The 26,615-nt window shown below is 40.5% G+C and overlaps 1 protein-coding gene across 5 annotated transcripts in view; it reads left to right on the forward strand.

Moving 5' to 3' along the window:
• The window catches only part of LOC309621859 (uncharacterized protein), a 55,220-nt gene that overhangs the window by 7,489 nt on the left and 21,116 nt on the right, over positions 1–26,615 (forward strand). For 3 of the 5 annotated variants that reach the window (XR_014240292.1, XR_014240293.1, XM_082409185.1), the window contains exon 2: positions 5,333–5,526. Coding sequence is in view for 1 of the 5 variants with exons in the window: in XM_082409185.1 (XP_082265311.1) it covers positions 5,333–5,526 (194 nt within the window). In the remaining 4 variants the exon portion in view is untranslated. Of the gene's footprint in view, positions 1–5,332; positions 5,527–6,196; positions 6,594–24,914; positions 26,140–26,615 lie in introns of those variants that run through there. The other 2 variants (XR_014240294.1, XR_014240295.1) reach the window with 2 other exon arrangements.

Raw genomic sequence — 26,615 nt, forward strand, 5'->3', positions numbered from 1 at the left:
CTTCTGGGCATCCTGGATTCCCCACTGCTCTCTACATATCAGAGGGAGATGCAGCTATTCTGAGTGGCCTCAACAATGATCTGGAATCATATCTGTTCTGAATAACTCAGGGGGCCTCTGAAAGATGCACAATGATGCTTTTATAGAATTAGACCAGATCTCAGAGCTGCATCTCTCATAAACATGAAGATTTCACGGGAGATGCACAAATAAACTTGGTCATACATTTTATTCAGTCATGCATGAGGTATTTAGCACATGTTCGGATGGTTTATAGGCTTGCTGGGCAATTCGTATTTTATTTCTAAGGTGAGAAATGAGCAAAATCATCTTATAGTCTTGTCAATACAGAACTTCAAACACATAAGAACTGCAAAGCCTGAGATCAGTTCAGATCTGAATGCCTCTCTACTGTGTGTTTCTTTAAAATTTGGTCAGGAGTGTCTATGAGAGAAGCAAAACAAAACACACAGTAGCAATGGATTTTTGTTTATTTTATGCAGAAAGAGCTGCAGTGATGAATGTTAATTGCCAAGGGCATTGAAAGTTGTCCCTCGGGACACTGCACACAGAACTTAAGGGAGTCACGTGTGAACAGTCACACTGTACTTTTTTTCTTTAATATCACTGGCATTTAATTTGAATCACAAATTAACAAGTATACACTTATTTTTTATTTAATTTTAAATTGTTTACAAAACCATTATAGGGTATGTCTGCATTTAGTACAGGAATCTGTTTTACAATTAGGCAGCTCTGTGTGATTTTTTCATTATGGATACACTTTTTGGAAAACTACCTGTTGTCTCCTGCTCAGGCTGCTAGCAGACTGCAGGAAGCACAGCAGAAAGGGAATCAGAGGTTACCTAGACAGGTCCAGAGGGAGGATTTCTGCAATTTTTACATCCTGATAGCCAGAAATGGTATATGTAGATAGTTGGAATTGCTCCTTAAGAAATCAGAGCTGGAGCAAATGCTTAAATTTCCCTCAGCAATGTAGGCAGGGTTGTGACAAAAACACCAATATATAAATCCCAGAGATCTCTGAGTGGGATGGTCAGGGAGCGTCCCCAGGGCCTGCCGCCCTATGGCCCCTTTTTCCTGGGAACATCTGTTACTCCTGCTTATCTCACCCTCTCCCCACTCACCCAGCCCCGCCTGGAATCTGGAATGAGTTTTCTGTGAATTAAGATACATTTAAGAGAGGAAAGAAATACACAGAGCTTGATGAGCTCCCATTTGAGACAATGTAATGGAGATCTTGGAGGGAAACTTCCCTTGGTTACAATTTCAATTTAGCCATTTACTTGCTTGACATTTAGATGCCCTGGAGATAGGTTAGTCTGTTCACTTCAGATTATCCCACTTGACTTTGCTCCCTTTGGTATCTTTCTGCTCTGGACCTTGTTCCAACTTGAAGAAGGCATGAGCTATTCTCCTTTTCAACTCTGGGTAATTTCTACCTCTGGGTAATTTCCCCCTCTGCACAAAGCTGACACTCATTATGACAGTGCATGCCCCGTGGCCACCAGGGGCAGGGGTCATTTTCATCTTGATCAGTGACCAGAATAATTAAGGCCCTAGCTGAGAGTTTCCTGTTCAGCCTTTCCTCTCCCCAAAGACACAAGTCACTGCCTGTGTCTGAGCCAACGAAAGGGGGGGGAAACAACCACACAGGGATAACTAGAGACAGAAACCTTCCAATATATCTGCCAGTATATCAATATAAAAGACAGTCTGGTATTGATAAGCAAACAATACTGAATAACTGACAAATCGCAGGGATATGTTCTTAGAAGGGGTAGAGAATGAAAAGGGAGCTAAGCTTTAATAAAATACCCTCACCCGAACCTAAAATGATTGTTTTTTGCTTGTCTGCAAAGCAGAGACTGTAACACCCGTCCCACTTGCCGGGTGCATGGAGGAGTTGTGAGGTAGCACTTAGAGCATCAGGGAGGGTCCTGAACACATCACATGCTTGTGACAAGTTTTGGCTTTCCTCATTTTCTCTCCTTTATCTAGTATAAAGTGGCAGGTAACGGGCCATTCAGTAATGAAAAGACTGCAATGCCCCACACTCTGGATGTCACCCCTCTTTCACCATGACTGTCTCCCATCTTGCGATCGTGTATGGGAGAGAAAGTATTGTGCTAGATGCTCTAACACAGCTTCTTGTTGAATTCTCATTGCAGCCCTAAAGCATACCTATCACACTTTGCTGGGAGGGATGTTTTGTGTTCAGTGTCCTAAGCTGTGGAACCTTGTTCTGTGCAAGTCAGACCCTCTGGACATGTTTTCCTTTGTATGAATTGTGACACTTTATTCAACTAAGGGGCTGAGGCAGGAGACAGGACGGTGACAATGGAAAAAGACAGTCTGTGGTGTGGTCAGGGGAAGAGCTGGGTGGGAGGGCAAGTGCCTTTCTTGTGGGTTCAGCGCTGGTGACTCCAAAACAGTAATTGCAAATCCCTGGGCTCTGTTTCAGGGGGTGTTGGTTCCCAGGGGGAATTTACTGAAGATTTGCAACATTGAATAATGCAGGCTGATCAGTTTCAGAACCACTGCTCTGCAGCTAAGAGCTGGTGGGGCGGCTGTGCTCAAGCGTACCCACTTTAATGTTGTTTCAGTGTATTTTGTTTTGTTTTCCATTACAGAACAGTGATCTCCCTTACCCGTCAGTAAAACTGTTCGGGGCTCCCTAACAGTCCTCAGGTTACATTTGTGCATTTCCCACTTTTTCCAGTCATTAGAAAAAAGGGCATCTACCCCGGTGGACTGCGTGCATGGGCGAATGCACAGTAATTCAGCATCATCACCCTACAGGGGTCTGGGGATTACGCCGTGGCTGTGTTACCCAGCTGAAATGAATTGCTTTGCAGCACAGGGAATTCTGCAGTTTCATTACTTTATCAGAGTACCTACTTAATCACATAGCTTAATTTGCATACCAGTAGCACCTTCTCACCACAGGTAAGGAATATGAAATGTTCAAGGTTGATTACCAGCAGATGGTGAAGAGTGGTTGACAGAGACGTGGCTGCATCATCTGTGGGAGAGGCTGGTCCCAGGGCAGATGCTGGAAGCATGCTGACGCTTTTTACTCTGTTGCATTTCTGTCCATGTGGTACCCGTGTTGATGATACTTCCCGCTTCAAGAGAGATTAAAGATGACAGAGAAAGATTGTGAAATGCAAAAAGAAGAAGTTATCTTCAGTACATTCTTTACAACCTTGATACTAAGAATACAGGACATTTAGCAGTTTCACAGAGATTGAAACTGATTCATATAAAACTTCAAATGTAGAACCTTTAAGTTAAAATGATCAGCTAAATGCCAACACCTAATTTCTGACTTCTTTTGGCAATTATTATAAAATTACAGGCAGTTGCAGAATAATGTTACTTGGGACTGTTAGTTAACCCTCAGCTAGAACCCAGAAGGACTTATCATTCATCAAACATTAGATGGGACCTTTGCACAAATCAGTAGAAGTAGCAGGGAGGTGTTGGGTGGTGATCAATCTTGTTATTAAAGACAAAGAAAGACTGAAAACTATCACAGGTTGGAAGACACTAAGGAGACAAGGTGACTAAATGCAATGTGGGGTTCTGGAACAGAAAAAGGGAGTTAGTTAGTGGAAAAACTGGAGACATCAAAAGAAAGTTTGTCATTTTGTTACCATTGTACCAGTGTTAATAGCTTAGTTTTGATCAAAATACCATGGTGATGTCAGATATTAACATTAGGACACACTGAGTAAAAAGTAGACAGGAACTCCCTATCCCATCTTTGCAACTCGTTTGTAAATCTGAAATTATTTCAAAATAAAAAGTTTCATAATGCATTACAGAACAGCCAGAGTTGTGGCATGTTTAAGATGTGGATCAAAGGAAAAGACATTGTGCTTGTGGTTGAGAGGAAATTTTGGAATTTTGGAATAAAGATTGCAGGAAATGAGGAAATCTTAGAAAGAATTTGAGTTTTAAAGAATTTGTAAGCTTTCAATTTTGCTAAGGGTTATACACGTAGTGCCATTAGCAGAGGACATAGTGAAGCAACAGATGTGCCCACTTGCTAGTTTCACCTCCACACCCTGATGTAAGCGCTCCACTTCCATTTTCCTTTGAGCTGTCTTGTAACCATGTCACACACCTCCTGACATGTACTTGGTCGTAACAGCTTTTGTAAACAGGACATGGATGTTAATAATAGCCCCTAATAAAAAAGATAATAAATGTTGTCTAAAGTGTCAGACCTTATTATGAGAGCCTCAAATTAGATGTCAGGACAATGGGGAAAATTGTTTTTAAAGCTAGTTTTTTTGTGTTAAGGACTGTTTACATGACACTGTGTTTTCTAGACATGGATAATTAGCAAAATATCAGTTCCAGAATGCATTTCAAACCTGTTTCCCAATTTTTATATTGCATAATAATTTAAATTCAGAAAATTTAATATGACATCTAAATCCAAATTCAAAACTCATGTTTCTGTTAAACTAGAAGAACAAAATATATCAATAATACATTCACAGGTATCCCTAATTCTTCGGTGTCTCACAGGCACTGGAGAAAACAAAGCACAGTAATTTCCACTCTGCACCTATTGTCTTGAATACCTGAGAAACTCCTCCCCATTCACTTCCTCTGGGTTCTCGCTCACCCTCCCTGCTGACTTTTTAGAACTCTCCCTCCCTGCACAGAAATCACTTTCACCTCCACCCCTCCCATATTGCATTTCAAATTGTTCTTTGAAATGTCTGCTTCTCTTATGAGTCTGTAAGCACCATGAGTGTAGGGCTATGCCATAGCCCTCTTTGTTATCCCAACATTCCACATTGTACTTCCTCATGCTGGGAATCCACAATTAAGGTTTTCTAGCTTTATTTTCCAACAAAGGAAAGTTTGTTATTTTCCAACAAAGGAAAGTTTGCCCTTTGTTTATGTCCAACAAAGGGCAAGTCATGCATTGAAGCCAGTAACGACACTAGTTCCAAGCACTGATGTAATGGCATGGTGTTTAGTTGTCCACCTATTACATTAAGCAATTTCACTTAGCGGGACACCCCAATACCAGAGAGTCAGGGGTTATGAACTAAGAAACAAAACAATTAATATAGGCTTCATCCATTTACATTTAACCTGTGTTTTTATTTTGTGTTTGTGTGTGTGTATGTGAGTGTGTTTGTATAATTCTGGGGCATTATATAACGCAGAATTTGAAACTATGATTTTCATAAATCTTATTTATGACCCCATTCTTACAGGTTAATATAGATTTCAAAGATTTCTCTGTCTTTACCGGTTTTCTTCTTTTTATTCCCACAAAAAGGAGCTGGTGGCTGGTCTCCCCTGGTGTCAAATAAATACCAGTGGCTGCAGATTGACCTTGGAGAAAGAATGGAGGTCACAGCTGTGGCCACCCAGGGAGGACACGGGAGCTCCGACTGGGTGACCAGCTACCTCCTGATGTTCAGCGATGGCGGGAGGAACTGGAAGCAATATCGACGAGAGGAAAGCATCTGGGTATGTGCTTTACTGAAAAGCAGTCTGTCGGAGGATGAATTATGCCAGTTACTGCATGTTGCTGCCCATCTGTCAGATCAAGTATAGAACCAGAGCCTCCTAAGTTACTTGAAAGTGTTTCCACTGAATGTAAGCCACATGTGACGTTCCAGAATACACCGTCCATGGCTAATTTATGAAATAAGTAAAACAATTTTATAATGTAGCGAAATATTGAAAATGTCTTCCCATTATTCCTTTAAATAGTGTGAAGTCTAAGGAATAAATAAGTCACATACGACTGATTTTATTTTTGTTTGATAACAAACACAATAGTTTATATTGCCTCAGCATTTTTAAATAAAGCAAATTCATTTTCTCTGTGCCCTCTGATAAACTGAAATTCCTGAAAGACCCTGAACATGTAAAAATAGATGTAATGGAGAGTCTCTCTGTGGAGGACTTGTTGAGGGATATGTTGAGTTCCTGCTCCAACAGGAACTTGGGCACCATGTGGCCCCTTGTAATTTATGGACAGTAGATCCCTAGGATTCTTTGGAATCATAACTATTTTACATCAGTGACATAGTTCCTACTTCTGATTACATATCCATGCTTCTTTTAGAAGAATTAAATTTTGTTTGCTTAACTTTTTGAATATTAAAATTTATGTAATTTATTCTTTATTTAGCATTTCATATCTTTAAATCACAGTCTGCTGTGAATGAGAAGCTCTAAAAGTAGAGTGTTGTAAAGGTCTGCAGCAGGTTTGCAATTGGCTGATGGGGTGTGGCCTGAAGAAGATTCATCAGGTGGAGAAGAAATTACTTTTTTCTTCTTCTTAAAAATATAATTTAGATGGTTGCCAAGAGCCAGGGGAAGGGAGTAATGGACTGTAAGTGTTTTAATGGAGACAAAGTTTCAGTTTGAGAAGATGAAAAAGTTCTTGAGATGGAAGGTGGTGATGTTTGCACAAGAATGTGAATGTTAATGTCCAGAACTGTACACTTAAAAGTGGCTAAAATGCTAAACTTTTTGTTATGTATATCTTACCACAATAAAAAATACACAGTGTATCTTCCATTTAATTTAGGCTAAGAATGTTGTATAACTTAAGAAATTTTTTTTCTTAATTGTCAGAGTAAGAAGAAAATTGTCAGCTAAAAAGCCGTTATGTCTTAGCACATAGCTTATCTATAAAAGTAACAGGCAACAAAATGATAATATTCGTTGTGTAACAAACGGCCCTCATTTGAATTTCCTTAGAACTCTGTAACTTATTATAACTTAATAGATTGAGGTCTACTTAATTTCTTATCCCTGGAGCTTTTATTAGTTAGTCAATAAATGTTGATGCAAATTGAATCAAGAAAAACTAGTTAGTTGTCTAATACTAGATAAAAGAACAAAGTGGGAAGGGCTATGTGAGTGTTTTTAGGGCTGGCTGACCTAAGGTTTCCAAACAAGTAATTGCCATGTGTATGATCCGAAGCAGATATTAATGTTGTGCTTATTCTAAGAACACCAAGTCCAAAGCAGGGTTAAGGTCAATATTGCTTAAGTGAGTTAAAGCTTAATGAAACATCTACTTACATAGAGAACTTTTGTTCAAAATTAAATATTATTTTTCAAAATTAGTTAACTAATAGTTAATGCCTACTTATTCTTCATTGTATTAATTAAGGTTCATATTTTCGCCCCGCTCCAATCCCATTTGATTGAGCAACTCTAACAATTCTTGTTTTTAGTTAAGCAGGTTGGAGAGGAATCATATGTAAGCATCACCCTCTGCTGATTTCTTTAAAGGTCAGGCACCCTTGGGGAAGTAGGGTCAAGAATATAGTGGCATTATTAATCCTAGATCATGCAGGTGAGGACAGAAGCGGACCCCTCAATCCTATCCATCCTATCACACAATAAACATGGGTAAAGTGGCCTGCCTTACACTCCTGCTGAGCTTGCATCCCTCCCTGTGTCCCCAGCACTTCCTGGTGCCTGGGGCCGAGCACGTTGGTAAATGTTTGCTGAATTAAAACGAATGAGTGGAAGATCCTCACATCTTCTGCGTGCACCACCGTGGGTTAAGTGAATTCATCTCCTAATCTGGGCCCGACTATACACAACTGGCATTGACAGCAGCAAATCACACTAGTGGATGATTCTGACATTATCCTCACAGTTTCTTTAAAAAGATTGGGCTGGTTTGGCTGCTTTCCAGACCTCTCACAAAATGTCAGCTGCTCTTAAAAATCAACCATACACCTTACCAGAGGTTCTACCCCTTCTTCACGTGGTTGTTTTAGATATGAATTGCTGATGTTAACTTGAGAATGAATTTAAGATTTTAAAAAATGTCCTTGAGATATTATACTCTTCATTAGTGAAAGTAATATGTTTCTTCATGGTGCCATTTACTTAATTTCCTATCACTGCTTTAACACATTTTCATGGATTTAGTGACCTAATACAAGACAGAGTTATTATGTCATAGTTCTGTAGGTCTAAAGTACAGTAGACCTGGCTGGGTTCTCTGCTTAAGGCATTTTTCCTGGAGGCTCTGGGGAAGACTTGTCCTTCAAGGTGTCTGGAGATTCCCAGAACCTTCCCCAGGTTCCATGATTTGCTGGGAGGATTCACAGGACCAGTGTGTAGTCATACAGCTATGATTTAGCAGAGTGAAAGGACACAGAGCAAAATGAGCAAAGGAAGAGGGTGCTTGGGGTGAAGCGCAGAGGAAATCAGGCCCAGGTTTCTACAGTCCTCTCCCAGGGAAGTCATACGGGACTAGCTTAATCCCCCAGCAGTGAGTTATAGAAACCCACATGGAATATTACCAACCAGCTGAGCTCATGTACTGGGGGCTGGTCATGTAGGCACCCTCTGCCTTGCATGTAACAAAATCCCAGGCTCCCAGAAGGAAGGCAGGTACTGAGTATGAACCACACTGTTGGAACAAACATTAGGCACAGTAAGCCACCTTTATCATTAGAGTCTTGGGAATGGGCCAGACTTGCAAGCAGGCCTTTCAGAGGGCAGCAGTCAGGACTGCCCTCCTGATGCTTCTGCATACACACTCACTCACTTCCTTGTGGGTGTAGGACTGAGACACTGATCTCCTGTAGGTTGCCAGCTGGGGGCTGGTCTTTGCTCCTAGAGGTTTCCCACATCCCTTATGCTTTCTGTGTGGCCTGTTCTTGCAGCAGGGGGTCAAGTCCCTTTCGTCTTTAAATCGCTCTTTGTTCTTGTTCTCCTTCTACTGCACCTCTCTGATTTCCTCTTCTTCTAGCTGGAGAAAGTCCTCTACTTTAAGGGCTCCTGTGGTTAGACTGGATCGACTTGGGTAATCCAGGACAGTCTTCCTAACCATAATCCCATCTGCAGAGTCCCTTTTGCCATGCAAAGTAACATATTCACAGTTCCTTTCTTTAGGGCCTGGACATCTTTGAGGCCTTTCTGCCCACCCCACTGTATTTATACATCTCTGTTTTTTTTTTCTTTCTGCATTTGGTATCCTTTCCTAGCAAACACATTTCTCATTGGATCTGAAGATGTTTTCCAGAGTCATATGAAGTCATGTTGCAGGGGTATCTGAGCACCTGCTCGCAGTTGGTGTGTCACAGGTGTCCCCCCTGAGAGGCTGCTGCCCCGCCATCACTAGTGTAGCTCTCACCCACAGCAGCGTCCCCAGCTTGTGGCCTCCCTGATGTAACCTTGACCCCCAGCAGCAAGAAAGACTGTGTATTGGCTTTCTTCTCAGGAAGCCTCCTTCTACTTTTATAAGAAAGTCCAAATCAAGCACTCCTTCTCTGGCCTTAAAAGTTTTGTGGATGTTCTCCCTGTCATAATTATTTTAAGTGACTTTTCTTGTTCTTCTGGGTCTATCTGCTGTCTGTGCTCTGTCCGCTAATACATGTTAACTCTTTCCAAATTCCGAAAACTCTCAGAAAAAGGTCAATCCTAACTCCTTACTGAAAATGGACATGAGATGATAATAAGACAGAAGATCTTTACTTATGTTACTTTGGGCAAGTTGTCCATATGCTTTGCCACATGTCTGCCATGGAATATTAATTAATATGTGACATGCAATGTACACCTCTCTAAATTCTCAAAATTATGAAATTGAGACATGGCTGGCCACCAAGTCTTTGACTAAGGGATTTGAGGACTGCAGGTCCAGTTACTGAAGGTTAGTTATCCAAATTGACTTTCTTAAAAAAAGAAATTATGTTCTTCACTGGTGATATGTTCCACTTTAATATTTTTTCTTAATGAGTGACTGCTTCCATGGCTGAACTGGATTTCTATGTGAAAATAACCAAAAAAATTAAACAAATACTCAGATCTGTGAAATACATTCCAAAAGGGTTTTATTTAAATGGAAATAAAGGCATGTGTCTTACATGACAGAAAAGGCATCACCATCTCTCACCAAGGGATGCACTACATCTCAGGACATACAAACTCTTTTGATGTGCAGAGTAAATGTCCTCACTTGAAATGTAGTGGAAGAAGTATCACTGTTTGAACAAGTTTAGAAGGGGTGCATTTCCTATACGATGTGAACAATCATGGTTTATATCGGTCATTTAGTAAACCAGGTGGCTTGACCAAGCTTGGTGCTAAACGTCCATAGGACTTAGAAGATGAGTTTGCAGCTTCAGCCCAACTAAATCAGGAAGTGGCCAGAGTCTTAGGACGCTGAGGATCATAGACCAGCAGTGCAGTGAGCAGTGCAGCAGATCGGTGGTCACTGACAGAGCTCACTAATGTTGAGTTTCTACTGTTTCCCTGAGAATATGTCAGCCAACACTTACATCAATCTACTGTGACTCTGAGATTCATTACAAGAATTTTGTGGGGCAGCCCTTGCGAACCAGGATTCTTACCTGCAAGCTAATGTGAGCTCTGAGCTCCCTGGGGGCCTCTGGACCAGGCTGGGGAGAGGTGTGGGCGCCAACCACTGTCCTGCTCTGAGTCTGGGTCTGTGAGCATCCCTGGTGGGCAGGAGAGGTCTGTGAGTGGGCAGCCTAGAGCGCTGGCAGTATTCTAGAGGGGTGTTGGGGCAGCTCCATCACCACCCTCCTGGGCACCTATTTGGTCTTCTTGGGACCCTCTAGCAAGCCTTGTCCTTCCCAGACCACCTGCCTGCCCTGACTCTGTCTCTTCTCCCTCGCCGTTCCAGTTGTTTGGGAACAATGGGCTGACTCAATGAGAGCCAGGCCAATACCCACCTCTCCTCTCGGGAGACCGTGCCTAATGGTGTCCACTGCAATGGTGTCCTCTGTTGAGGCTTATCTGGCCCAGGGACCACTGGGTCCCTATTGGCCATGGGGACCTTTCCTCCTGCAATTCCTGGGTGTTTTTTCTTCTATTTTATCAATACTTTGTCTTCATTCTCATCTCCTTACTATTTCTCCCTCTTCTCCTCTATCCTTCTAGTCTTTCCTTATGTATTTTTTTCACCTATCATTAAATACTTTTCTCCTTATTTCTCTCTTCTCTCTCCATTTTCCCCTATATCCCTCTTCTATCTGTATTGTTACAAATTCTAGAAAATCAACTTGAATCAGTCTAGGTAATTTGGGAATCCGACCACACGGAGAAGGGGAGGATTTAGCTGGGTCTCTGGAATGGCTGTAACTAAGAGGCAGCCCTGCCCTGTGCCTTCTGTGGATTAGCTTCTGGCATTCATTTTCCTATATTGGTTCAAAAATCTGAGGAAATGCTCGGACTTACTTGGCTCTGGCTGAGGGGAGTCTCAGATCTCACCACCTGTGAAGAGCTGATCTGATCAGGGTGGCTCCCAGGCCACCCTACACTTAGCACCGAAGCCCCTGGATTGGGGGGTGGGGCCATGTAAAGACTTGATGTCCACCCTAATGGGGGCACTTAGAAGGGAGGGATGCTGGGAGGGCCATATTATCAAATTTCCTGTTCTTTGTCTCTCTCTCTCTCTCTTTCACTCTCTCTCCATGACCTTTTGCTTTCTTTTCTATATCTCTGCTTTCCTCTTCTTATACATCTTATCTTTCTACTCCTCGCCTTCCTTTTTTCTCTATGAATTAAAGGACCTAGATTGCTATGAGTCCTGCTACTCAACATGTAACCTACAGACCAGCAGCATCACCTGGGATCTTGATACAAATATGGAATCTCAGCCCCCACCCCAACCTATTGAATAGAATCTGCATTTTAACAAGATGAGCAGGGGATTCCAGTACAAGCTAGATAGTGAGAAGCACTGACTGGGATGAACCAAGTCCCATCTGTGGGGGAAATTGTTTTGCCCCTTAACTATCCTCCAGCTGCCTGGATCAGAGGAGACTGTGCCGCCTGCTCTAGGATGCAGCTTATCCCACGCACGTGTTAGCCTGAACAGGTGATGCTCTCTGTAACAGGGCCTCAGGAACCTTGCTCCAGTGCCCTCTGACTGCAAGACACCCTCTTTCTCCCTGATAGTCACCAACCTAGGGGGGGTGGAGCCCAGGTATTTTCTCATTGTTATCAGTGAATAACAATCAAGTGGTTAAAGTTAGTCCTATCTTTGAGAACTATAGTATTTCCTGAATCGCTATACTCTGCATTCATTAGGAGTTTATTCTTCATATTAAAAACTCATCAGAACTCTAATTCAGAAGTTGTATCCTTTATGAATTTAAGATGGAAATTGTTATTCAAAATGCATTGAATTAAACTTAGAATTTAAGTGCATTTTTCTTCCTATGCAGGCCCTTTGTGTGAAAAAGGCATTCTTCTAGGAAAGGACTGGCAAAATATATTTGAGAAAAATAAGAAAAGAAATTACTTGAAATAAACATAAGTTCTAGTATAAATAATTCTATTTAATAGATTTCTTTCGCCTTGAAAAAATAGGTAGCAGTAGGTCCTTAAATGAATATAAAATAGACATAGCAAATCGTTTGAACCTTTGTTCTTCTCTAGATCATTTCCAACCTAGAACACCAAGTAGACTAATTAATAAGGCTAATTAATATTGTATTGAAAGATTCACAACAATCTCACAGTGCTCTAAGAGAGCAACAAAGGTGACCCCAAACTTGCAGGGCAGAAAAAAGACAGGGAAATACTGGAAGCATGGGGGTTGGGAAGGGGACTGTTTGTTATACCTGTACCACTTCATTTATTTAAGAGAAAGAGCTGATGCACATATGGCAAAATATTTACCTTGTTAAAATAAATCTAGATTATCAGTACATGCATATCTGTTTTGGGGGGATGTTTGAAATATTGCATAGTCAAATTACTAAAGAATATTGGATTCAGGTTTAAAAGAATTACGTTTACTTGGTATAAATAGAAAGATCATATGACTGTGTAGTTTCAGAATAAAGAGGGATAAGAACAGTGTCAAATCATAATAAGAAAAACTGGACTCAGAGATAAGGAGGGTTTGTATGTAAGGAAGCAGACACTCTGCTAAGTGTGAAGCTCTATTGGTAGAAGGAGCAGAAATTCTCTTGACAGAGATTCCTGCTAATTCAGTCATTTAAATATATGTTGGTTTATTTCAGGTCTAGGTTAATACATTTATTGCTAATGAGTTGATGACTCAACAGAGCCAAGCCCCACATCAGGTAGGAGGTTGCAAAGAAGGGTCCATCCTACCACATCAGGTAAGAGGTTGCAAAGAAGGGTCTGCAGAGTGTGCCTTGGCTGTCTGAGGCTTGTGCCAGCTCCAGGCTTGCCGATTTCAAGTTTGGCTCTGAGACTGGGTGGTTTTGGGCAGAATAGGAGCAGCATTTCAATGATTCTGTATCGATCTCTTCCATGTACTTGGCCTTGTCAGGGACACGGCCCTCTCCTTCCTAACCATTCACCTCATTACGTCAAGCGCATTGATCCCCGAGGCAGTGACTTTGTACCATGGACAGTCTTGTTGATTGCACTTACCATTGTGGACCACAGTTGAATTTTCTGTACATGTCTCCCCCTTCTGGGCTCTGAGAGCCGTTAGGTCAGGGATTAATCTCCTCAGAGGGCCAGGCCTATTACAGATTCTCAATAAGGAGTTGTTAGATTGAGTTAAGGAAAAGTTGCTGTTCTCAAACAGACCTCAACCCAGATGGTTAGTTAAGTTAAAACTTAGCCAACTGTGTGATGCTGCTTGTGTGATGAGAGGCTTTCGGTGCCAAGCCTAAGTGTAACAAGAGGCTTAACACTTCTTCCCCACAAAGTTGTACAAGGACGATGCCCTACTGAACCTGAGAGAGAGGTGGTTCCATTTGCCCTTCATTGCAGGTCTCAGTGACAATAGAGATAAAAGCTGGATTTGGTCTGTCAAAAACTCTCAGAGCAGCTGAAAAGGTTGAGGCAGAGAAGTGAATGAGACACCTGAGCTGCTACCACAAAGTAGCCGATGGGTCCCTGGAAACCCAGGATCCAGTAACAACTGCCTCTTGCCAGGGCCAGCTGCATTCGGTGGGTGTGGAGCGTCCTTCCTTCCATTTGTCGATTACAATCCTTCCCAACTTGAAAACCTTCACTCAAATCCCTTTTACTCTGTACTAAAATTGTGTAGACACGCCCTTCTTTTTCTACTCCTAGGATTGTTCATTTTTATTTCTCAAGTATTACTTTTCTTTTGCCATATTTATTCACCTCGTGCTTATTTCACATCAATTCTGGCATCAGGGACTACAGCTTGTTTATCCCGATATCCTTTGTACCTACTTTATTGCTTTGCAAAAGTAACGATTTTGCTCATTTGAATTGCCAGGTGTTATCAGGTTGGGAGGGAGGGGTGTGGTGGTGAGTAGAATTTTAAATATGCAGCAGGATAAATAGCAACTCTTGAGACATCTTACAAATTACAGTTTTACTTTTCCTGGAATGAAGTAGTTCCAGAAGTGGTGTTATTAGAGATATATGGAAATTAGGATATATTTTATGAAAAAGGTAAATCTTAAACAGTAATATGAACAGAGTATGGCAGAGTTGTGGGGGAAATAGCTTTAGAAGTAGACTTTTTTATTCATTTGGGAGATGGCAAAAGTACTGTTTTTGATCAAGAAAAGTAAATGATGGAAAAAGTGAATTTTTACCAAAAAAGGTGCTCCGGCAGCAGACTCATTGAAAGGAAGTGCTGCAGAGCCAAGTTTTGGGAAGGTGGAAGGCAGGAGAGCCCAGGGAGCATCTCACCAGGGTTTCATGGAAATTCTTCCTCGTGACTGCAGTTCTGGCAGCTTAGCTTCATAGGATGTTGTACTAATAGTGGGTCTCATAGGGAACGACAGGCAAAGTCTACAAACTCTACAATTTGCACACATAATGTAAATGTACAGAAGGCACAGATATGGTATGTACTTCAGGCTATTCATGGGTGATTTCCTGGGTCTGTTGTTTTGACATAAAAGACTCAAGTGGTTTGGTACCAAACTAATTGGGATCTTGCGAAAATGGCCCCCAGCAGAGGTGGAGTGTTTGGAGCACTGCTGTGTTCACAGCCCTTGATAACTCCTGTGGTTTCTGCACTCTGCAGTCCTATGCCACTTAACACTTAGAACAATTTTCTGCCTTTGATGCAGACCACATTTTATATATTTGTATAGACAAAAGCAATGATGAAAGTTTAAAATTTTGCAAAACAGGAAGACAGGCTTTGAGTACTTTTTTTAATATTAATATCACAGTCTCAAAACTCTGAGATGTTGAGAATTTCTGATCAGCAAACCTCAAACTTTCAGAGTGGCTAAGATTAGGGCAGCAGTTGAGAAGCTGGATGCTGTTCAAGCATGTTTAAGGGTCTCAGACAGAGAGAAATATTGGTTTAGACCAGGGGCCAGCCAACTTTCTCTATAAAGGGACAGATAATAAATAGTTTTGGTTTTGTAGACCATGCAGTCTCTGTTGTGACTGCTCAACTCTGCTGTTGTGTGAAAGTAGCCAGAAGCAATATGTAAATGAACGAGTGTGGCAGTGTTCCAATAAAACTTTATTTAAAAAGCCACACAGCCAGCTGGTTCCGGGTTTAGGTTGCTTACCCCTGGTCTAGTCCACTTTGTATCTATTTAAGGTATGATGTATGGATTCAGTATGAAGAAATGAAAATTACAACATCAGTGTGACACAATGTAACCTCTCCCACTTGAACTCCACAAAACCTTTGCTAATACTCTCGCTTAGGACAGTCCTTTTCAAACTGTGTCCTAGAAAAACTTTCTTTTCATTTTAAATGTATGCATGTAATTTGATGTCTTTCAGAATAAGATATAGATAGTATACATCTGATCTATGATATTATTACATAGCATTTAGCATAAAACTAAGGTTAAAAAGAGAATCAATTTAAAGAAAACTATTAAACCAATAAGAAGTGTTATACTGAGTACTTAGTGAGTGCCTGACACTGCTTCATGCGCTTTATACATATTTATTAAACACATCCTCACAACAGCCCTCTTATGCCCAGTTTACAGAAAAGGACACTGAGGCATGAAAAGTTCAAGTTCACTATCCTCAAATCACAGAACTAGTTAGTGATGTAACAAGGATTTGAACCCTAGCTGTCTGGCTGCAGGGCCCACAGTCAAACCACCTTAGCACAGTACAGAGGATTCATGTTGGAGGTGAATAAAGTCATGATACAGGATGGGGATCCTCTTCCTCAGGGCGTGGGAAGCAAGCACTCTCAGACAGTGCTGGTAGGAGCATAAAATGGCATAAGCTGGGGATATGCCCAAAGCATATACCCAAAGCGGGATCTTGAAGAGATGTTTGTACACCCATGTTCATCACAGCATTATGCACGTCCTTGGAGGACAATTTCTATAAACTTAAGTGCTCAAAAGCACCCGCTATTTAGAGCGCTGAAGATGACAGCCCAAAAGGAGTAATGTTTTTAAGTCCTGTCAATACATCGTCTACACCAAGTAACAATTCCACTTCTAGGAGTTAGTCCCACAGGAACACTCAGAGGTGCACAGAAAGTGCCTGTAAGAAAACTAAGTGCATTGTTTACAGTCAAGATCCAGTTTTCTGTCAATAGGTGAACACAAAGAAATTACGAGACTCCATTTTATGGAATAATATAGTATTATATGGAATTCATTCCTTTGAAAACAATGAGGTTATTTAATTAATTGATCTGTTTATTTATTTGAGGTAACGCTGGTTTAAAACATTATATAAGTTTCATGTGTACAAGATTATCAAATGCATTTATTCATAATGAGATTTAAGAAACATTTTTTTTTTACAGCTAGGAAAAGGGATGTATTTATTGTGCTTCCATTAGAAATTTCCAAGATGAACATATACGTATATGTGCATGTAAATATATATAGACTATTTCTGGAAGCATACAAGATAAATTATTAATAGTATTTCTCATTCTGGGTAAAGATATGCCATGAGTACGCGATGAATGGTATTTTTAAACTACATGCGTATATTGCTGTTCAATTCAATACCAGGTTTTGAAAGGATTAGAGGAAAAAAAGCAAAGGCAATACAAAATAGTTTTTTAATTGTGGTAAAAAAAACATAACATTAAATTTACCATCCTTACCATTTTTAAGTGTACGGTTCAGTGGTGTTAAGTATATTCACGTTGTTGTGGAATAGATCTCTAGATCTTTCTCATCTTGTAAAGCAAACTTAAACCCACTAAACACAAATTTCCCTCCCCATCCCCTCAGCCCTTGGCAACCATCTCTCTACTATCTGTTTCAATGATTTTGACTACCTTAGATACTTCATATTAGTGAAATCATACAGTATTTGTCCTTTCGTGATGGTTTATTTCAAGTAGCATAATGTCCTTGAGTATCCATATTATAGCACAGGACAGAATTTCCTTCTTTTTAGGGCTGCATAATATTCTATTGTATGTATATCCCAGATTTTGTTTATCAGTTGCTATGGTCTGAATGTTTGTATCCCACCAGAATTCATACGTTGAAATCCTAACCCTTTAAGGTGATAGTATTAGTAGGTAGGGGGTTTGGGGAAGTGACTAAGTCTTCCACTAAGAAAGGGCTTAGTGACCCATAAAGAGGCTCCAGAGAGATCCCTACCGGATTCCAACATGAGAGAATGCAACAAAAGTCTGAGACCCAGGGCTTCCCTGGTGGCGCAGTGGATGAGAGTCTGCCTGCCAATGCAGGAGACACAGGTTCGAGCCCTGGTCGGGGAAGATCCCACATGCCGCGGAGCGACTAGGTCCGTGAGCCACAATTGCTGAGCCTGCGTGTCTGGAGCCTGTGCTCCGCAACAAGAGAGGCCGCGATAGTGAGAGGCCTGCGCACCGTGATGAAGAGTGGCCCCAATTGCCGCAACTAGAGAAAGCCCTCGCACAGAAACGAAGACCCAACACAGCCATAAATAAATAAATAAATAAATAAAAAAAAAAAAAAAAAAAAAAGTCTGAGACCCAGAAGAGGGCCCTCACCCAAACTTACTGGCACCCTGACCTCAGACTGTCAGCCTCTAGAACTGTGAGCAATAAATTTCTATTGTTTGTAAACCACCCAGTCTGTGGTATTTTGTTATATCAACTTGAATGGACTAAGAGATCTATTCGTCCATCTACGGGCAATTGGGTTGTTTGCACCTGTTGGCTATTGCGAATAATGCTGTGATAAACATGGGTATACAAATATCCCTTCAAGATCCAGATTTCAGTTGTTTTGGACATATACCCGGCAGAGGAATTGCTGGAGCTTATTATGCTAATTCTATTTTTACTTTTTTTGAGGAACCTTCATATTGTTTTTTATAGTGGCTGTCCCATTTTGCATTTCCACAAGGGTTCCAATTTCTCTGCATCCTCCCCTAAATAGTGTTTTTATTTGGTTCCCTTACGCACTGAAATAGCCTCAAGATATGTGGGGAGATGCAATCCACATGGACCCTGAGTGCTTGTGTGCTCTTTCTAGATAGGCTAAGAGTGAAGGCTCTAGCTGCATTTTATCCAGGCCATTCTCAGGGTGTGCTAGAGAAACAGCAGTCCTGAGAGATGAGAGGCCAGCCTCCCCCAGGCAAGGAGCAGGTCTGCATCTTCTCATTACAAGAGCAGTGAATCCCCCGAGCGTGGTGCTTGATCCTCTAAGGCAGCCCACTGCCTGCAGCATCATCCGTCCTGGACCCTTTGCATTACCTGTAGCACATAGGGAGGTTCATGGGAAACCGAGGCAGTATTCACTAAGCCGTGCCTCTGCCACGTGAACAGCTTCCAAAATGGTGCCATTTCTCAGATGCCTTTCTGGATGACCATGAACTATACGACGCTCAGTCTCTCTGTGCTGGTGTTTGGAATGCTTTCAGTTATCGTCTTTTCTCTTTCATGGTGCTTTTGTGCTGATCTTGTTTCCCAGATTATACACTCGACCTAAATTATGTCAAATATAAGATCTGTGTACTAACTGTTAGAAGTCAAACCATTTATATGGCCTTTTTATTAAACATAAAAAATATAAAAATATGCTCATTACTTACTTGAGATTTTCAGCTCACATTGGGATTTAGACTTAAGTTTCCTTCATGTAAGTAGATTCTAAGTCATTTCCACAGTGAATATATTCCTAATACAGGCTTTTAGATGATATAGATAAGAGTAAGTACTATTTCAACTTAAGAAAAACCTTGTTGGGTGACTTTCTTCTTTTTTAAAAATTAATTTTATTGAAATAGAGTTGATTTACAATGTTGTGTTCATTTCTGCCATGCAGCAAAGTGATTCAGTTATGTATATATACACATTCTTTTTCATATTCTTTTCCATTATGTTTTATCACAGGATATTGAATATAGTTCCCTGTGCTATACAGTAGGACCTTGTTGTCTATCCATTCTATATATAACAGTTTGCATCTGCTAATCCCAAACTCCCAATCCATCTCTCCCCCAGCCCTCCTCACTCTTGGCAACTTCAAGTCTGTTCTCTATGTCTGTGAGTCTGTTTCTGTTTCCTAGATAAATTCATTTGTGTTGTATTTTAGATTCCACATAGAAGTGATAGCATCTGATATTTCTTTTTCTCTGTCTGACTTACTTCACTTAATATGATAATCTCTAGGTCCATCTGTGTTGATGCAAATGGCATTATTTCATGCTTTTTATGGCTGAGTAGTATTCCATTGCATATGTGTACCACGTCTTCTTTATCCATTCATCTGTCGATAGAGATTTAGGTTGTTTCCATGTCTTGACTATTGTAAATAGTGTTGTAATGAACATTGGGGTGCATGTATCTTTTCTAATTATAGTTTTCTCTTGATATATGCCCAGGAGGGGGATTGCAGGATCATATGGCAACTCTATTTTTAGTTTTTTGAGGAACCTCCATACTGTTTTCCAGAGTGGCTGCACCAGTTTACATTCCCAGCAACAGTGTAGGAGGGGTCCCTTTTCTCCATACCCTCTCCAGAATTTGTTATTTGTAGACTTTTTAATGATGGCCATTCTGACTGGTGTGAGGTGGTACCTCATTGTAGTTTTGATTTGCATTTCTCTAACAATTAGCAGTGTTGAACATCTTTTCATGTGCATGTTGGCCATTTGTTTGTCTTCTTTGGAGACATGTCTATTTAGGTTTTCTGCCCATTTTTCAATTGGGTTTTGTTGTTGTTGTTATTGAGTTGTATGAGCTATTTGTATATTTTGGAAATCAAGCCCTTGTTGGTTGCATCATTTGCAAATATTTTCTCCCAGTCCGTATGTTGTCTTTTCATTTTGTTTATAGTTTCCTTTATTGTACAAAAGCTTGTATGTTTGATTAGGTCCCATTTGTTTATTTTTGCTTTTATTTCTATTGCCTTGGGACACTGACCTAAGAAAACATTGGTACTATTTACTTCAGAGATTGTTTTGCCTATGTTCTCTTCTAAGAGTTTTATGGTGAGGTGGCTTTCTTCTGGCATATATAAGGGTAAGCTAGGGCTTCCCTGGTGGCGCAGTGGTTGAGAATCTGCCTGCCAATGCAGGGGACACGGGTTCGAGCCCTGGTCTGGGAGGATCCCACATGCTGCGGAGCAACTGCGCCCGTGAGCCACAACTACTGAGCCTGTGCGTCTGGAGCCTGTGCTCCGCGATGGTGAGAGGCCCACGCACCGCGATGAAGAATGGCCCCAGCTCACCGCAACTGGAGAGAGCCCTCGCACAGAAACGAAGACCCAACACAGCCAAAAATAAATAAATAAATTTATAAAAAAAAAAAAAAGGATAAAATCAATCAGTTCAATTTAAAAAAAATAAAATAAAATAAAAGGATAAGCTGTCTCTGAGATTATATTACATTGGTTTGGATGCATGGACAGGAGTGCATCTGTCTGCCATGCACCCTAAATACCTATAGGGTGAGCTCCGGACCTGAAGCACATGACTCATCTTCCAGTCATTTTCCCAATTACCCTGTGGTATGCTTGAAAACCTCTGCTTATTTTATTGGCATACTCTACCTTTCACTTTGTCCTTGAGGAGGGATCAGTTAAGAGCTAAGGAAGAGCAGTTTTGAAGAAGAGTCGAAGGTCAGGGCATTTTTCTAGAAGGAGCTGTGCATAAGAAAGAAGGGCAGGTAGTGGAAATACCAGAACTTAACCTCACACTACAGCTATGGCCAAGGGAGAGAAGTTCAAAATAAATAATATTTGATGTGCATTAGACAAATGAAGTTTATTTGGATTTGAACTCCTGCCTTCTCTTTTGTGTTTTTTAATGTTCTTAATCATTCAACCTGAATGGCTTATCTTCCTCTCAGAGCTTTGAACATTTTAATGATTCAGTATCCTTCTTTTTGAGAAGAGAGAGAAGAGAAAAATCACTTGAGCAGTGGAAAGAGATCCCTGGGGAGCTCTTGTGTATGCTGCAGCAAATGCTTTATTAGCTAAAGTTCCCACTGATGGAAAATTCAGACATAGGAAAAGCTCCTACATATTGGAAGAAAATTTGAGAGTTTCCAAAAAATATCGTCAGAATGGAATGCAAAATTACTGTGGCAACACTCTTTCATCCATATGTACCCAAGTAATAATAAGTGAAATGGTCAGTGAATTACATCGCCAATAAGTTTTCTATCCTTAGATTAAATAAATAATAAATACATGAGTCATTTATTAAAGGAACCTGACTGTGATATCTAGGGTCTTTTGAAAACCCTCCCCTGTCAAACAGTACAGGGCACCTTTAAACTGAAAGGAATTAAATCTCTCCCTGTATGAGTTTCCTAGGGCTGCTGTAACAAAGTACTGGAAATTGAGGGGCTTAAAACAACAGAAATTTATTCTCTCATAATTCTGGAGGCTGGAAGTCCAAAATCAGTGTCTTGGCAGGGCATGGGCAGGGCAAGGGTCTCGGGAGAATCTCTTCCAGGTCATTCTCTTAGTTTATGATGTTGTCAGTAATTCTTGGAGTTCTTTGGCTTGTAGATCATCACTCCAATCTCTGCCTCCACTGTCATGGGGTGTTCTCCCTCTGTGTCTTTATTTCATCTTCCCTCTGTGCATGTCTCTTCTCTTCTTGTAAGGACCCAGGTCATATTGGATTAGGGTCCACTGTCATGACCTCATCTTAACTTGATGACTTCTGCAAAGACCAGATTTCCAAATAAGTTCACATTCACAGGTTCCGGAGTAAGAACTCCAATATATCTCAACGTGAACATGACAGTGGCCTGGAAGAACAGAGGTGGCTATAGTCAAACGATGCTTATCGTAAAGGAAAAGAGGCACTTTCTCATTTTGTTTGTTGTGCCCACTTTTTGTACGGGAAGAAGAAGATTAATCTGGAATTGATGAGAAATTGATAAGAAATGCTCTGGACACCATGGCAAATGGAATGTGAGAAAATGAGCAAACAACACCCCTGAGTACTACAAGGAGTGGCATCTAGAAAGGGAGGCTGGGGTTTGTGTCAAGGTGAAGAACCGTGGTTGGTGTCTGACATTTACTGAGTGTTTATTGTGAGCCAGGCATGGTGTTAAGCATTTCAGGTGCATCATATCATTTAATCTTTCTCCATGAGTGTCTTCATTTTACAGACGAAGAAACTGAGGCTCAGAGTTACACAATGGTCAATTTCTGTGTTACTCTGGAATATTCTAAGGTATGATTGAAGTAGCCCTTTATTTTCCTGTTTATTATTATGATTAATTACGTGCAGTGAGATAGATTCCCAGAGCACACAGAAGAAAGAGAGGATGAGAGGGAGGAAGACTGTACAACGCAATCGTGTTCTTGGTGGGGCAGAGGCAAGTCTGGGTCACCTTAGGGCTGGGTTTAGGAGGTGAGGGTGCACCCAAGGGCAGTGGTCAGAAAAGACCTGGAGAACTGCTGACCTCAGGATCCTGAATGGACACCTATGTGCTGTGGTTTTGCTGTTGTCCCAGCCCAGGCTGTGGCTCTGTTCTTAGGGATCTGCCATCTTTGCTCAAGGTTCCACATAGAAACAAAGATGCTGGATTGTTTGGTGCCTTTGTGAATTCTGTCTCCCTACTGGGAATGAGATGTAGAATAGACACAGATGTTCCTGCCAGGTTTGGAAGCCAGCGATGAGGAGTTCAGCGTTGGACAAAACGCATTCCCTGCTTCATAAAGGGGTGTGGACTTGCTCAGCTCAGGACCTGGGGCGTCTTGGTTCAGGGAAATGAGAGACAGAGCAGTTCCAGGCCAGGCTTTGCTTTTCTGCCCTCTTATCTGGACACAACCTCTCTGAGCATCAGTTTTTCCTGAGTCTTTGTCCTTTACTGGTCCTTTCCTCAGTCATAGGAAGCCCTCAAGATGCATCAAGATGTATATTATTCCCTAAATCAATCTGAACCCAATGCTTGGTCCTCAAGAACTACCTTAGGCCAAGAATCAACCAGGGAAGGGGAGGAAGGATGAAAGGAGGATGCAGGGGAGAGGTGCACAGGTAAGGGTCCTAGCTCAGCTGTCACCTGCAGAACAGAAGCAAGTGGCCTTGATTGTTCACACCTCACTTTACCTGCCTCCAGATTGGAGCCTGAAGAGCTTGACTGGATTCACTTCTCTCTATTAGAAAGTTGTTAGGTCATTTTCAAATTTCATTTTAATTTATTTTCTCATTTACACTTACTTTGGTTTTGCTTTCTGCTTTTTTCTCCTGATTTTGGCTTTATTACTTTCAAGTAACACTTTTCTTTCAATCACCATTTTCTTCTTCTTAATGCCAGTTTACGTTGTTAGCTAAGGGCTGATTTTGTTACCTTCACTCCTGTTTTGTCTATTTGACAGCCCCCTGAGATGATCTATTTACCGCACTGTGTTCCCCAAGAAACAGTGGGGAAGCTGCCTAACAGACAATCTCCTGGGAGACTTTCCGCTACCCGTTTTCAGTGGGAAGCAGTTTCAGTCAGAACTGGCTCGCTCATCATAGCTGGGTAATATAAGCATCCAAATCACAGGGGGTGGGAGCACGTGGCCTCTTGGCGTTTATCTTGATTGAATCATGGGTGTGTAACTTTCCGTCGTTCAGCTCTTGATTTGTATTAATGATTCAGAGTTCATTACCTTAAATAAAAAAGGTGTTCCTGCTGGCAAGAGCTAGATAAGATTGTGGGCAATTTGAGACTCTCACTGTGTGAAGTTGATGATGACTATATTCCCTGGTAAGAACTGAGAAATTCTGTCCTGTCCTGCCACCGCGTGACACCAAACAAGGTACAGTCGCAATGGGCTTTGTGTCACTGACATGAAATTGAGGGTGGGCGTGGTGGCACCCACCCAGAGTGCCCAGGAAATCTGCAGCAGTGGCTGGGACGAGTAGAGTTTCCCATTACCACAGGGAGTTCATAGGCAGGAAACTTTCTGTTTCTCATTGTATCAGTCTGGGTCTCATTGCTAACATTTCACCTAAATGAAAATGCACTTTTACTTTGTTTAAATTTTTCTTGTGGTAAAATATACATAACATATAATTTACCCTTTGAAGTATTTTAAGTGGCATTAAGTACACTCACATTGTTGTGTCACTATCACCCCACTATTCATCTTCAGAATTTTTTTGAGAGGTAAAACAACTAATATTTACTGTGTATATTTTGTATACAATTGTTAAAGGTTACACTCCATTGTCAGTTATTACAAACTATTGGCTCTATTCTTCGTGTCGTACAATGCGTCCTTGTAGCCTCTCTTACACCCAATAGCTTGTACCTCCCACTCCCCACCCTTTTTTTGCCCCCCTCCCCCCGGTAGCCACTAGTTTGTTCTCTATATCTGTGAGTCTGCTTCTTTTTTGTTATATTCACTAGTTTGTTATAGGTTTTAGATTCCACGTGTAAGTAATATCATACAGTGTTTGTCTTTCTCTGTCTGACTTCTTTCATTCAGCACAATGCCCTCCAAGTGCATCCATCAGAACTTCTTTCATCGTCCCAAACTGAAACTTGCTACCCATTAAAAACTAACTCCCCATTTCCTTTCTTTCTCCAGGCGCTGGCAATCACCATTTTACTGGCTTTATAAATTTGACTAGATACCTCATATAAGTGGAATCATATAATTTTTGTTCTTTTGTAACTAGCTTATTTCACTTAACGTTTTCAAGGGTCATCCATTCTGTGGCATGTGTCAGAATTTCCTTCATTTTAAGGCTGAATAATATTCCACTGTATGTATATCCCAGATTTTTTTAATCCATTCATCTGTTGGTAGATATTTGGATTGTTTCCACCTTTTGGCTATGGTGGATAATGTTGCTGTGAACATGAGTGTACAGATATCTCCTTGAGACCCTTCTTTCAACTTTTTTGGATATATACCCAGAAGTGAAATTGCTGGATCATATGGTAATTCTATTTTTAATTTTTTGAAGAACTGCCATAACAGTCTTGCAAGTGGCTGCACTGTTTTACATTCCTACCAGCAGTGCACGAAGTTTCCTATATATCCTTGCCGACACATCTTATTTTCCATTAAAAAAAAAAAAATAGCCAATCTAAAGGGAGTGAAGTAGTATCTTACTATGGTTTTGATTTGTATTTCCCTAACAAACATCTTTTTCTGTGCTTATTGGGCATTTGTGTATCTTCTTTAGATAAATGTTTATTGCAGTACTTTGTGCATTTTAAAATCAGATTGATTTTTTTGTTGTTGAGATGTACAAAGTTCTTTATATATTCTGGATATGAACCCCTTATCATATATATGATTTGCAAATATTTTCTGTTGTTCCATTGGTTGCCTTTTTCACTCTGTTGATAATGTTCTTTGATGTATCCAAGTTTTAAATTCTGTTGTTATGTTTTGATATTTCTTCTTTTTCAATGTAAGCATTTATAGCTATATGTTATATTGCTATCTATTTTGGCTTATGTTGTCTGTACTTTTGGTTTCATATCCAAGAAATCATTGCCAAATCCAATGTGATGAAATTTTTATACTATGTTTTCTTCTAAGTGTTTTATAGTTTTAGGTCTCATGTTTAGGACTTTGATCCATTTTGAGTTAATTTTTGTGTATGGTGTAAGGTAAGGGTCCAATTTTATTCCTTTACATGTGAATATCCAATTTTCCCAGCACCAATTGTTGAAAAGACTGTCCTTTCTGAATACATGGTACCCTTGTTGAAAATGATTTGTAGATCACTTTGTGAAACATTGACATCTTAAAAATATTAAGTTTTCTAATCCATGAACACAGAATGGTTTTCCATTTATTTGTGTCTTTAATTTCTTTTAGCAATGTTTTGTAGTTTTCAGAGTACAAGTCTTTTGCCTCCTTGACTAAGCTTATTCCAAAGTATTTTATTCTTTTTGATAATGTTGTAAATGGAATTGCTTTCTTAATTTTATTTTTGGATTGTTCCTTACTAGTGTATTGAATTGCAACTGATTTTTGGGTATTGATTTTGTATCCCGAAACATTGTTCCCTGATTAGTTCTAACAATTTTGGGGGGGGGGTGGATCTTTAGGGTTTTCTACCTATAAAATCATGTTGTCTGCAGAGATAATTTTACTTCTTACTTTACAATTTGGATGTCTTTCATGCCTAATTCTCTGGCTAGGACTTCCAGTATTATGTTGAACAGAAGTGACAAAATCTAGCATCCTTGTCTTGTTCCTGATCTTAGAGGAAAAGCTTTCAACCTTCACCAAAAATTATCATGTTCAGCGTGGGGTTTTCATATATGG

Source organism: Balaenoptera borealis, assembly GCF_965194805.1.
Source record: "Balaenoptera borealis genome assembly, contig: HAP1_SCAFFOLD_1111, whole genome shotgun sequence".
NCBI classification, from domain to species: domain Eukaryota; kingdom Metazoa; phylum Chordata; class Mammalia; order Artiodactyla; family Balaenopteridae; genus Balaenoptera; species Balaenoptera borealis.